Source organism: Phaethon aethereus, assembly GCF_964289735.1.
Source record: "Phaethon aethereus genome assembly, chromosome: 18".
Classification (NCBI taxonomy): Eukaryota; Metazoa; Chordata; class Aves; order Phaethontiformes; family Phaethontidae; genus Phaethon; species Phaethon aethereus.
Genome location: NC_138594.1, coordinates 10,090,925 through 10,105,947, shown reverse-complemented (window position 1 = coordinate 10,105,947; position 15,023 = coordinate 10,090,925). Strand labels below are relative to the sequence as shown.

General features: G+C 38.2%; 1 protein-coding gene across 1 annotated transcript in view; it reads left to right on the top strand.

Annotated features, from left to right (window-relative positions):
* Nucleotides 1-15,023, top strand: part of ERN1 (endoplasmic reticulum to nucleus signaling 1) — a gene marked incomplete at both ends in the record, with an annotated part of 38,210 nt that overhangs the window by 1,812 nt on the left and 21,375 nt on the right. Inside the window, one exon of the mRNA XM_082008099.1 lies at nucleotides 9,374-9,485. Within this exon, the coding sequence (XP_081864225.1) occupies nucleotides 9,374-9,485 (112 nt within the window). The remainder of the gene's footprint in view (nucleotides 1-9,373; nucleotides 9,486-15,023) is intronic.

Here is a 15,023-nt window from a genome sequence, read left to right as displayed (position 1 = left end):
TACCTCAGATCAGTATCTGATTTCAGGTTCTCCAGTTCTCTTTTTCTTTTCTCAGGTCTTACCCTTGTCTTTTTGCTCTGCCAGCTGTAGTCCTCACCATGACTTCCAAGTTGAAATCTATTCTGTACTTCAGTCCCTTTTCAGAGCTAGTTTTAATTTCTGTGAACTTAGTCCCAGTCATCTCACCTGTGATTAACCCCTTTAACTGGGAAGGCTTATTTAGAACTATTAACGTCACCTGAGTAATAAATTCCTATGAAGAAGACTAGCTAGCATACAATTCATGGTATTAAGGTAATGTGAAAAACATGAGATTGCCTAAAGATTTTGCAGATGGTGTTTTCTATAGATTTCTTTTAAGTACTGGTGATGATCTGCTGCTCTGGATTTTCTTTGTCTGATAAATGTACAGTTTGTTACTTTATATTGCAGCTTTAATATTGTTTTCCTACAATTTATATTATATGTTCACACAAGGGTTTCCTTTCCTGTCTCTTCTTTATAAAATGAAATGTTGTCTCTTATTTAGGTGACACAGTGTATAGCTCTTGGAGTTGCCCCAGGGATGTATGGGAACACATTATAAACGGGTAACATCTCAGATACAGCAATGAGGAATGCAGTAGGGCTGTCAGTAAATAAGCGGTCGCTGTAAATATTATACAGTACTGATTTACAGCTCTCTGTAGTTTTTGTGAGCCATGGACATTCCAAACTGTGCCTGTTTCTCTTAATGTGGAGTCAGTGCAACTCGAAAATAACAACCTCTCTGGAATTAAACTGGCATTTAGAACATCAGTCTGTTCCCTCCCGCAGCTTGTGGGACTGCTTTCAGTGCTCCGTTACATGGTGTGTGCCGGCAGCACATGTGGCCTGCTCCTGACATGGGAAAACCCCAGCCTTAGCCAGGTGTGTTTTCTTCTAATGTGTTCTTTATCTCAGCATGAGGTGTTTGACCAGTTAACTGATAGGCATGAAAACCTGTGTGAGACAGCAGAAGGTTTTAAAGAGGACATCTTCAAGAACTATGTTAATTAACACTAATGTGTTTTATTTGAGTTGCAGATTTCCTTGATCGCTCAAAAAATAGCATATTAATTGGGGTTTAGGATTTTGGGGATGCAAACTCATCTTGCACACCTAAAATTATCATGGGCAGCTCTGTCCTGGAGTGTAAATTCACCTGTTTATAACTCTGCCCTTCTCATTTTGGCTGCTGGTGTTCTTGTGAGTAGTGTATATAAGTTTTGATTTTACAGAGACCCAAGTCTGAAAACTTTGCTGGGAGTTTGTGGTGTAGAGAGCCACTCAAAGCTCAATCAAGTCAGAGGACAGCTGGAGTGGACCTCCCGTAGTTTTCACGTTTTCCTATTGTAGTACAAATGGGCCTATGAATGAAAAGTCACTGGAACTGGGTGACAGTGTTGATGAGAAATAGCTAACACAGACATGTTGGAATTTAGTTTAAGATTAAAAGATCTGTAGATTTGATTTCACTTTCTAAAGAAGATATAATTTATTTTTTGTCAGCTCGCTTTCTTATATTAACTTCATTATTAGTTACACTGAACCCACACCCCCCAGTAGCTTCCTGAATTTTACAAAGAGTTTCTTCATGGCATGGTTTTATTGTGCATAGTGAGTTTTAGCCTCTGGCCTGGCAATGTAATTAGAGAATAGCTGTCAAAACCAGGGTGATGAATCATAGGCTATCTGTAATGAATATGCTAATTGCTTGCAGTATGCACTAATATTTAAAAATATTTTGCTTTGCATCTTTATTGGTTTACCAGTTGTGGTTCCAGTAGCATAAATTATGGTATAGGCCTTTTCTCACTGGGAGGAAAGTGTCTGGTGCGGTTAATGCTGAAGTTTTTTTTGATGTTTTTTTAGTAAAATGCACATGTACAGCCTGATGTATATTAAGCTAATTATGGAGTGAGGAATGTAGAATTTTTTCCTTGAGTTATTATATATCTTGTCAACTTTTTTGTTTGGTAAACCAGACATTACCAAAGAAATTACGAGGATGTAAATTACAGTTAGCAAACTATTCATCCTTTATGTTCCATCAGACCTTACAAATTAATTTTGGTGCATATGTATTCCTACTTAAGACTCAGCAAAGAGAAAATTATTACCTGATAACACATGGCACTGTGATTTGTTTACTAGTGAGCACTCAGTTATTTCTATGAAATCAGTAACACTTCAGAGTCAGCAACACACCATCACACATCTAGTGTCAATATGAAGTGTCTTCCCGTTCTTTATTCATACTTGAAGAACCTCTTGTGGTATCGCCCCCACAGCAAAACATATTTCTGGGTTACAGAATGATAAGATCAAGGAACTGAGTGGCCTGGTTTTCTTTCTGTCTGCTGTTTCCACCGACTTCAGTGGGATTTGTGCATACTTGGTGACCTGCATTTCAAAAGCGCTGTTCTTAAGCAGATAAGTTAATGGAAGAAATTATTCCTATGGGGATCTGTTTTCCTCTAACACAATAAAACAAAACAGGGCATTGCTCTGCTAACCCTTAAAAAAAACTTGAAACGTTGCGGTGAATGAAGATAATATCGTCTTTGACACTGAACTGTGCCATAGACTTATACAAACACACCCGAACTTGTTCTACAGCTTTCACTGACCTTCGTTTGACTCCATAGGTTCTTCAGAATTGTTTTGGGTCATTTTGTTGCTTTGATTTCTAAAACATTCTAGCTAAAGATGTGGTAGATCTGGACTGAGGGGAAGATTTTAATGTGAGGGTTAACTGGTATTTATAAAGCGCATTTCTTTTTCTATTTATAAAATGCTATTTCTGTTAGTATATTTCTAGTCTACCTTAAAAATGCTGTTGTCTCTTTAGTCCCACATTTTAGACTGTTATGGGTTATTAGCAGTCAGCATTTTAGAGCATTTGTCAAAGTTGAACTCCACAAGAGCTTGAAAATTTGTGTTTTGAATTACATTATTAACAAAATAATTCTAAAGCGGTCCCCAAATAATTTCAAAATATTGTAAGTCCTTCACTTAACGTCACTGTTGATGCATAAGATTATTATGAGTACAGACTGTCAAGGCAATAGAAGCTCTCACTGAATTCCAAAGAGGGTAGTTATTAAAATAGACATTACTGCAGTTTCTGATAAAATAGAAGACCCAAACTAGGTTTTCCTTCTGTCTCATTTCCTCTGTTTGCTAAATTAACTTATTTTTGCTTAGTTGTTTCGTGTCCTGACATATTTTTCTTGTATTCAACTTGTTGTATCTCCTCAGAAATAAAATTGCAGCATGAAATAAAAATCTATTTCATGAATTTGCATTGCATCACTACAGTTGAGACCCCACCTTTGCAGGGAGGACAGTATCTGTGTATACCAGTATTTATAAAGAGTCTATCTCAGGACTGAGATTGTTACGTTTTTTTTGTGGTGGAGGGTGCTCTTACATATTTCACACCAAAATGAAAGCAAGTTTGTCTTGTACATACAGGTTTTTATAATTTTCATAGTAATTAATCCATTAATTAGTTATAAAGTTTTGTGTTTAAAATAAAGTATATTGAGTATTTGCAACTTTGATAAAAGTCACTAGCAAAATCAAGAGAAAGTGTTTTTTATTTCTCAGTCTGGGTGAAACACACGTAATTATTGAAATAATCTGTTCATTTTTATGTCTATTGTTTTATGCAATTTGAAAGAATAAAACCTTGTTTCCATACTATTATACTAACTCCCTCACCTTTTCTCCAAGTGACTAACGTAGATGTTGGTCAAAATAAATTAGGCAATATTGCATTGCAAAGTCCAGGGACTCATCTGTTTTTTTTAAATCTAGGTTGTAGGCTTCAGCAGTGCCAGTGTATTACTACCGTATGGTATCATATGCTTTGAAAAGTGTGAGTGAATGGAAGATTTTACATATGTGGTATTTTATGTGTTTTAGCTGTGTGCAAATAGAACTTTAGAAGTAAAGGAAGAACTAATGAAATTTGCCCTATATTCATTCTGTCACCAAAAGAAGATGGTATCTTTGACACACAGGTTGGAATGACCACATCAATGCAACTTTGATGGCTGAATGTAAGAAAGTCCTTCAAAAGCGGTAAAACTTAAACTTATGGGGGAGGTGGAGGAAAGCATTAGAAAAAAGTGGTATTAAGACAAAGCCAGTTAGAGTGGAGAGCATGAGCTTAGCAGGAGCAGTGGTGCTGCCCAACTGGATTTTGAAGGGAAAAGATGCATGCATGTGGCAGGATCCTTTTGTCAGTGAAATCTGTGTGCCTCCATGCTGAATTCACTCCCCGTGAAACTCCTCGGGCAGTGAGCAGAACCGGGCCCAGTTCTCCGAAGAAAAGGTGGTTTCTCTGTCTCGATAGACCCAATAGCCTCCTTCAGAGTGCCCTTGATGCTTGCAAATGCCATAAGCACTTGTCCCAGCAAGTTAACACATCTCCCTGTTAACCTCAAAGTGGTGGTAGGCACAATAAAAATGGTGGATGGGAGTGGCACATTTTCCCCCACACCAAGGATACTACACTGAAGAGCTTAAAAAAAAGCTATTGTAATGTCACGATCTTAGTCATACCTGAGAAGTTTCTAGGTCATTCTGCCTGTGGGCAGCATTCAGGTGTTCATCTGGTTTTCAACAGCAACTTGTGTGAATGGCTTCTTCAGCTATGGTTTTCTTTCTTTATCGTTCGGCTTGTAAGTGATCTGGAGGGTAGATGTATGGAAAAGTTTTCATCCTCCTGTGATTGCAGAATGTACAGAGGAACTCTTTGCGCTTCCTATTTGATCCCAAGTACAACCTTCTAAAATGTCAGTAATATGGAAGACAATATTGGTTACTGATGTTTTGATGAGAGTTTCAGAGCTCACGCTTAATTCCATAATTTCTATAGCTTTGATGGCACAACAAATAGATATTCAGATGTTAAATATGAAAATGTTAAATCTACAGATCTACAAAAGTGTGTGTTCTATATACTGTATATTACTGATACTACATAGCCAACGATAATCATGGTGGTTGTTTTAAAGGCTCTTTTTTGTGAAAATGATACTCACTTCTCAATAAGACGACAGGAAGAGAACATGCTTTGTGGACAATATACTGATTATGTAAGATAAGAAGATAAAAGATAAGGAAAATTTGTGCAGAGGGTAAAAAGTAGTCTAGAAAAAGTTAGAAAAACTAGCCTAGAAAACGTCTGTATACATGGAAGATGTGGTGGATTTGTATTTTATTTGCAACTAAACTTCAACACCAGTCATTACATTCTGAGTGTCAAATTCCCACCTGCAATTTAAAGGAACTTCAATAATTTTCACTTCCTGCCTCTAACAGTTTTATGTTCTTGCTCAACTTATTGTGTTTCACTCTAGATGCAGTTTCACTGTATTTATTAGTGAAAATGATCGGTTTGGATAATGGATGTTTTTGATGTACCTTTTTTGATAGAAGAGCAAAGTCATTCGAGTCTTTTAAATGACGTGGTTTTGTTCATGGAGCAGGTTTAGGGTAGATAGGTCTTCATGAAGAAACAGGTATTTCTTGTGTTCTCTGTGGTGTATAATGTACAGGATTTATACCGTATACGCCGTGTATTGAAATTATTCTATGAATATTGCCTAAAAATGTTTCCTGCCTTATCTGTAAATCTGGTGGAAGAAGAATTAAATTCTCTGGAATAGGGATTTTTGAGAGGGATTTTTTGATTTTTTTTCAGCTGCAGTGAAAATTCACATTTGTTTGGTATGAGAAAGCTGAAATGTGCTTATCAAAGTCTGGGTAAAAAACAGTTTATAAGTTGGTCAAATTTTGCAGTTCATTGTGATTTCTTCTTTGAACTCGCACAGATGTGCAAATAGCACATAGCACTTTAAAGGGCTACCTGCTGTCTGATGTTGGGCAACATCTGGCAGTTGAGAATGATGGTTAATTAAATGCAGTTAACCTGATGGGCACAGTTTGTTTTTGCAATTAGTTGAAATTCAGAGCCGGACTATCATTCAGTGTCTTTGGTTCATGTTTTTTGTTTTGTTTTTTTTTTTTTCTATTTGGTAAGCCCAGAGCTCTGCAGACAGCTTTATGCAACTGAGGCTTTCAATTTATTTCATTTATTACAAAGCTTCTCAGGTAATATTTAAATAAATAAATAACTGTTACATCTTATCTAAAACAAAAGCATGGAAATACATTTTTTTGGGTGTACATTAAGTATATATTAGCTTAAAAGTAAACTGGCTTTTCAACATTTTTGTCTGTAGGAGGAAGAAATTCATCACCCATTATGAATCACTGTTAACCAGAATTGTTTTAGGGGTTTTTTGGGGTTTGTTTTTTTTTTTTTGGTAAAATGTGTTGAGATCTTCAAAAGCAAATTAATATATTAGTGCAAAATGTTACTGCACCAAGGTTAATTTGGAATAAATTTTGACCACCACCTATTACTTCTTGTTTTCATCACAACACTGTTTCGAGTAATTTTGAAATTTTTGCCCTTTCTTAATAGCTTGGAACCAGAATGATTAGTGATGACTGCATGAGTGTCTCTGGGCTAGTATGTGGCTATACATACGTTTTTAAGGATGACTGCTGTCAGTTACGTCTTAAGATCTAATTCCTATACCAAATGAGCATAAGAAGTTAGCTGGCATTTTGTGTGATGTCACACGTTGGGGTGTTCCTCCACCGTTACCTGGGTGGGGGAGAGGTGGGTTTGGTTCCATGGAAAAGAAAAACAAATAGACAATTCCCTGTTCTGTTAATCCCAGTTGTTTGCTGAACATTAAAGCAAACCAGAAAGCTAGGATGACTGTGGTGAAATTTAGTGTCCTTAGTTTATGAATGACAGACTCTGAGAGCCAGAGGAAGAAGTCAGAATTGAGCTCCACTGCAGCTGTAATGCTATAAAAGGAATTTGGAAAGACTGAAAATAAAATCACTAACAGTATTTATTACTGGAGTCACCCAAAGAAGAAGTAACTCTATGGAGAAAATGTTCTCAGATGAGGAGGATTTCCTAATAGTTGTTCCTACTGCTGGTGCCCCGTTGAATTGAGATGTCTTTTCATGCTTAAATAGCTGATATGTGGTGAGATCAGTTCAATCTGCGAATCTTCTTTTTTGAGCTCGAAAGCAGTTTGGCCTGCAAAGGGGAAGAAACCTGATCAAATGCAGCTTTTTTCAGCCTCCTGGTATTCCTTGAACTGGTATCTTTTTGGGGCCACATCAGAGCCCGCCCACAAAATATTCATATTACAACGCTGCATGCACACCGCTGTAATTCATTGCCTCACACTGAGGGTAAGCGTGAGGGCATTTGACAGTCTGATGCAAGATAACATTTTAGAAGTGTGGAGCACTGGCATTGCTCAGTTAGTGTCTAGGAAGATTAGTCACAGTAATTCTTACAATGTTATGCAGGAAGCAGTTCTTTGTTTGCAAAGAAGCTGTATCTTCTGCATAAAAGCAGTTCTAAAGGTGTCTAGAATGCCACCCAAAGCATCCCTTCTTGTTTTTGTTCAGGGATAGTTCTATGCAGGCAGCTAGGCAGTGACAGATGAAAAAAGTCAGTCTTCATGGGCAGGCAGAGTGAGTCTCACAATTAGATGGCTTTCAGCCCCAAATGGATGTGATAATGGAGTGTGGGTTGTGTCTTCCCGTTCTGGTTGCAGAATCAGGGGATCTGGCTTGTTACATGCTTGTTTAAGGAAGATGGGAAGACTGGACTAGATGATTATAAATCAGCTATGCCATCCTAAGTCGTTTTGGGAGTTCATGTACAAAAAGACCTGAAGGGCAAAATTTTCATGAATTACTTTGATACAGTGGCTACAATAGTTTGCTTTAACAAAAGTAGTAATTTTTACAAAAGAATGACGACTCATTATAGGTGCGACCTGAAAGTTGGCTAGTTATTACTTTATTATATTATTCTTTTAGCTTTATGCTTTACCTGAAAGTCTAATGCTTTAGTTGAGTTGCACTGGAAATGTATGGTTTTCCAAAGAAACAGTTACTCCTATGCCCATGCATTTTAATTTGGCAAATGTGTGTTTTGCTTTGCAGTAATTCTAACATGGCTGATAATTATTTCTTACAATTTAAGTCATTGAAGACATGAATTATGTAAAATGCACACGCTTTCATTTCATGAACTGTGGTAGGTCAAGAATTATATTTAACTGTGAAACTTTCTGAACATGACAGGTGGCACACAGATGAGCAATGCAGATGCAGTCTACAAATGACAAGTTACTTGGGTGACAACTTGAGACTTGGTAAATGGAAATGAGTCAGGGTGTATGGGATCATCTTTAGGCAGGAAGAGAAAAGTAGACATTAAATTAACATGTTTTTTCTGCTTTGTGCAGTGAAACACCTTGGACTTAGCCTCACTGTTGCCATGATAACTACATAGTTCTGAGTCCTCGATGTTTGTATGATGCTCTTTCGGTAAAATTACATGCTCTGCAATAGCCAGGCTCAAAAGCTGCTTGTGCTATAGAAATAACAGCAGGCACCAAACAGCTCTGTACCCAGGCGTGTAAATGCAGAGAGGCATGTCCCCCGTGCAGAATAATTAGAATGTCAAATTGAGGTTTGAATCCTGCAGCTGACTGCTTTCTAGGAGATACCTATGGATGTGTTAATACATATGGGCTTTCTTAAACGGTGTTACTTACTGTCTACTGCAGAAATACGGTATTGGGAGACATGAGGTACAAAAACACAATTAAGAGGCTTAACAGTGTGGATCTCCTCCAGCCTTTAAGCTGCATTTATCCTGCATTTATCCAATTTTTTGCCCTTGCTCAGAGACAGCCTACATGTTTGCAGCTCCAGCTGCAGTCAGCCCCGTAGAACATTGATCACCTTTCAGTTTTATTTATCCATGTTCTACCCAGCCAATGTCTTTTCATCTCTATGGGACTAAACCTTGGCAAAAGTATGTGCTGTTTACTTCGTAGTAACATGGTTTTGACATTAACACTTAGGTTCTTTGAGCTTTTGAAGTTCCTTGCTCTATCTAACTTTATGCACAGTCTTTGTATCAATTCTTTCCTAGATCAGCCCTATGTCTGGTTTCTTCTAACTCTAGTACAAGACAAGTTCGATATAAAATTGGAAATGGAGGTTGAGTCAAAGCATCTCCCAGTTTGTCTCTAGGGGAACTTAGCACAATAAGCAGTTCCATAATGTTGACTGTAAAAATAACTCACTGAATTCAAAGGAACAAGAAAGTTGGCCAGTCTGTGTGGTTAAAAAGAAGTGATATTCTAGACAACGTACTGTATGACAGTTACAAGTAAACTCTGTAGCAAAGAAGTACATTCAGCCTATGGGTTTTCTTTTCCAGAACACCAGCTCGGTAACTGTGCCAGAGACACTGTTGTTTGTTTCAACCCTTGATGGAAGTTTGCATGCTGTCAGCAAGAGGACGGGAGCAATCAAGTGGACTTTAAAAGAAGGTGAGCAGGAGGTGTCTTGATGCCCTCTACTCAGTAACAGTAGTAAGTCAAATCAATTGATAATTTAAGCTGTTGTAGGGCCTGGTAAATACTTTCTTTTCTTTCTTATTTTTGCTCTTGCTCCAGAATTAAGCTACAGTGTTCTGGAGTCATGTTGTTCTTTATATGTTCACTTGCAGATTTTTTCCAGGTTTATGTTGGGTTTCCCCCCCCCCCGAATGTTTAAGCTGTAGTAGGGTAATTGCTACATGTTTTGTGGGAATGAGTGCAATATAAGCAAGCATATAACAGAATAGATGTCAAGTAAGAGTGTCAGCTAGTAGAACTGGTGGCAGAGGGTTTGCATGATTAGGTCTCTGGAATACCCTACATTCACTGGTGCAGTGGATATCGTGTAAACCTCAGGTCTGTTTTTCTATAATAGGTGTTTAGGAACAGCACAGTTTTTTTAAAATAAAAGAACTGCACTTCTGTAAAGAAATTTAATATTGCTCAGTGACTGGAAGTGATTTTGTAATTTTAATTACTGAGCAGAGATAGCTCTTTCTGTCTTCATGAAAAACTCAATATTTAATACAAATTTGTTTTAGTTGGACTGATAACATATGGTAGAAGTGATAGTAGCATTTTCTGTTGACTTCAGGAAATAAATTTGAAAGCAGGTCAAATGGAAAGGAGTCACAGTGATTGCATCATTCTGTCCTCTATTTTTAAACATGATGTTAGTTCAGTAAGTGAGCTGAAATGGTAGGAAATGGATTGTGCATGTCTGAAGTCTGCAGTACAAATCAGTTGTTCTTATTTGTGAAGCCATTTATATTTTAATGCAAATCTACCAGAAAAAGTTAACTCCATAAATGAGCGAAGAATGCTTTTGTAGCTCCTCTTGGAGTGAAAAGGGGGTGAGCAAGCATTTTCTTGAAGGATCTTGGTTAATAGGTGTGATTACATTTTCCCCATCTCCTCTTTAGACCTCTCCTTTCTCTGAACAGACTTGCATAAAAAAAAGTTATCAGCCTCCTCCTCTGTTGTTGCTATAGCTATAAGCTTACTGGTTTCTGCTTGTCATTCAGCTGACTATACTACGTAGTCCTATCCTAGAAGGATATCGCAACTGGCATTTGTTTGCAGCCAGACCTAGTAAGTGGCAAGAGGTTTTTTGAGGAAGAAATGAAGGCACTTTGGTAATGAAAAGGATCTTGCTCCGAGTGTATTGCTCAAGGAACTTCCCTTGTTTAAAAAAAAGTTGCAAAACTATTGTTGGTACAGTAGAACTGCCAGACTGGATAATCTAGTTTTATAGGACTTCTTTTTTTCTTTCTGTTGCTAACTATGTATTTTTGTGTGTCTTACGTACATGAGGTATCTTCAGTTGCTTTTTGCAAAGCACTTCATTGCCTTTTAGTTTATTTCTGTGTAATAGAAAAACACACAAGGGTCAATGAAAAAAAACCCTAGTGGTACTTACCATTGTTACAGCATGCTTCATGAGTTAACGTAGTTCTAAGTGTACATGGAACAAGGGTTCTTGGTGAACATACAACTTGGTGAACTAATTTGTAATTTGAGGGGTTTTATTTGTTTTTGCAAAACTGTTTTTGTTGGTAGTCACCCTGTGGGTGGGAAGCCCAACAAAGATGTGACAGTGTTGGAAACTAAAAACCCATGAAAAGTCCTTACCATCTTGCTGTGCTAAATCTCTGGAGAGATTTAACAGTGCAGAATTCAGTATTAATATTAGTGTATAAACACAGTTGTTGGATGCACCTTGCCTGTGAACAATACAGTTGTATTGTTATAGAGAATTACCCAGTGGGAAGTCGCATGCATTGCAAGCAGTGTTCTTGCAGGTGCCATTTTACCCTGATTATCAGACACTGAACTGTGTGTTGTAGTTCATGTTCTTTTGAGAAGTTGTGGAGGTCACTTGAAGTCCTGCAGAAGCATTCATCAGGAAGAGAATGTTTTATTACTGCACTTTTGGTTTAACCCGGCAGGTAGCTGGAACAACCACACAGCCATTTGCTCACCACTCCCCCCTGCCAGCGGGATGAGGGAGCGAATCGAAAAAAGGTAGAACTCGTGGGCTGAGATGAGCACAGTTTAATAGAACAGGAAAAAAAAGAATAATAATAGTGATAATAATGATAAAAGAATATACAAAACAAGTGATGCACAGCACAATTGCTCACCACCCGCTGACTGATGCCCAGTTAGTTCCTGAGCTGTGGCACCTCCCTGGGCAACTCCCCCAGTTTATATACCGAGCAAGGCGTCGTATGATATGGAATATCCCTTTGGCCAGCCTGGGTCAGCTGTCCTGGCTGTGTCCCCTCCCAGCTCCCCATGCACCCCCAGCCTTCTTGCTGGCAGGCCTTGACTGCTTAGCAACAAGTGAAAACATCAGTGTGTTATCAATGTTATTTTCATCCCAAATCTGAAACACAGCACTATACCAGCGATGAGGAAGGAAATTAACTCTATCCCAGCTGAAACCAGGACAAGCAGAAGGGTATTCAACAACAGGCAATTCATATACATTTTTTTTTTAATTGAGGAGAAAAGCAAGGTGGTGTTGATTATCAGGCAGTACTTAAACAAACATTAAAATCTTGCCATGTGTGTTTTTTTTTAATTTAGCACTGAAGCTTATCTTAGGTATGCAGAGTAAATGAGCCAGTGGTTATCACCACAATAGTATGTTTGGGTTTCTAGCCTTCATGTAGTGCTGGCAAGAAAGGCAGCCTGAATACTTGTGCTCCCCATAAAGCAGTCAAAAAAATGGGTGTTAGTAATAGGACTGCCCAGTAGTTCAGAAATAAAGCTGTGTTCCCTGCAGTTACATGTAGGGAGGTTGTGGACCTGCTTGTTGAGGGTGCTTAATACCTTAATTTCCTGATGGCTTCGATGGGTCCCACTATCTGACAGCTCTCAGGATTTTTCAGTGGTCAAGTAACTGATGTGGCTCATTCCCTGGGCTTTGGAAAGCTGGAGTATGGTTGGAAAGTTTGTAAAAGAACCCACACTCTTCTTCCCCCGCCAAAATTCCGAGAGGCACCTTTGCTCCTGCTGTGGCCCTACAAAAACACCTTGTATTGTAATATCAAGGGTATTGAAAGGGTGCGGCACGCATTTAAGGTCAGAGACTAAATAAGGCTCTTAGTGCCATCTGATCAATAAAAGGAGCCGTCAGTTCTAACTGTCAGTGTGACAGGCTCCCATGTTTTCTGCACTTGCCACTAGCAAGATAGTGAGCATACTCAATAAGATTACTACTTAGGATGAAATCTCTTCCCCAAAATTGCTGGAAATGAAACCTCTGTCATTTCCTATAGACCTTTCTGAAAGGTACAGGGGTGCAGCACTGTAGGCTTGCTTTTACGTGCAGGTAAGAAAGCAGTAGGCAGTGACAGAGAAAATCGATAGAGATGGCGACAAGAAACCTGTTGGCAAGACAGAACTTGGAGAATGCTTTTCTCCTTAATATCAGACTTCATATTCACAATTCTGATTTCAGTGTGAGCTTTAAGAATGTGATTTTAAGACTGTCCTGTTCCCTCACATCTTTCTAAAGATCATCCTGTATGTTACATGTTTGTTAACATCTTTGTTAACTCAAGAGCTTAGTTTAGTGATCAGAATATTGAACTTCGAGATGTTAAGAATGCAGTGTTTCAAACTGTACTCTTGGACAGAGTATTTCTCTGTTCTTCTGACAGTCACTTCTGTGTGTCCTTCTGTCTGTTCAAAACGATCTTTCTTTTCATTCACCAGCTCTTTAAAAGCTTTTCCACTAAGAACTAATTCAAAGTAATTTGCAAGAATATATATGTGTATAATACATACAGATTTGGCTCTAGATTTAGAGCCAGCAGAAATTTTGCTACGATCCTCAGTTCTCTGTAGCAATAAAACCCCCCCGATGGCCCACAATCAATTTAAAAGGTTTTGATTTCTGATACCTTAGTCATAACCTATGGACTTCAGTGGACTAGTCGTGATAAGACAAGGATACAAAGACTGTACCTCCTAATGGTATGCAATACGGAGATTCTAAAGGGCAAATCTGGGGTCTGTAGGTCCTGTTGTTTTAACAGTGGTTATTCCTAGGCAAGCAGAAATATCTTTGTGCATAGCTGTAAATTAATAAAGATTGTCAAAACAAAGCAATTGTAGAACAGTATTCTTTTCAGCAAATTCCAGAAGATAGTTTGTTAGTATCTCTAACCTCATTTACAGTAATTGCAACAGCAGGCGAGGACGCCACAATTTTCAACTGGCCCGTTAGCCCAAATCTTATGGTAGGGCCTCAGGTCAGGAAACCGTTTTTTCCAGCTCATTCCAGTGGGGCAGCAACTTACCCATTTGCTGTTTCAGAATCTCCCACTTCTCCTTTTCAGTCATTGGTTTCGTATGTTCTACCTAGGGCACATTACAGTGATGAAAATGTGCAACTCTGTCTTGTGCATTAGAAAAGACTTGGGTTTTGGTCAAAGGGCAAATTTTATCTTATCCTGTGTTTGTGAAATATGGAGAAAAGTCAAATGCTTTATATTTAGCATCATGGTTACAGTTTCAAAAATTGTATATATAGCTTTTTTCCATATATGTATGCAAAATATGGTTAGAATTATTTCAGAATAATCTGAAACATGTCATGTACTTCTGCCCACTCACAAACAGATGATACAGGCACAAATATTTTCTGACTGTGATGCAACCAAAACTGTGTTGGGACATCTCCCTGCTGGCAGGTCAAAATCTTAATTTCAGGGAGGTGTAACTGAGCCAAATAATTTACTAAATTACTGGACAGTTGTTATGTTAACAGGTTTCTAATAACTGCTGTACTTGTGAATAAAGAGTTCTAGAATAAGCCTTCATAATCTAGGACCAATATTGGTTTAATTCTTTTTTTCTTGACACAGTTATTTTACAAATCTTTTTACTAACTTGTAAAAATGAAAGCTTTTCAGTTCTTCCAGGATAACATTTTTGAAGTCCTGCAATGACAAGGAGATGTATCAGCAGTTTTTTTAATGGCATTTCTACTCTACTGATGCCCTTGAACTCCCAGTGCTTGTGGGCATTAATACACTTTGCTGAATTAATTTAACGAAGAGTATCAGTGGCAATGTTTTACTAATAGTGCATGCATGTGCTTGTTTACACACAGGTGTGTATCACCAGATCAGATACTCACTAAAGCTAGTGTGTATTGAATCGTAGGGTTTTAATGTAGGAATCATTAACATACTCTGCCTTAGTGGAGGCTGCAGGAAAAAACAAATTGGAAACCCATGGAAGTATCTATAGAAAACTCAATTTTCCATCCATTCCATATCCTGGGGATATTTACAGGATGGTGTCCTGCTTCCTGACTCACCCCTGCCCCATAGTCCATAGATGTTTTGACATCTTTGTTTTCTTAGTTTAGAAAGTGGAAAGCTTTTGGACATGATATCATACCAAAAGCTTTATGTAGGACAGTGCAAGAAGTTCGCTTTTCCTCTGCTGCAGGGAATGGAAGCTTAAGGG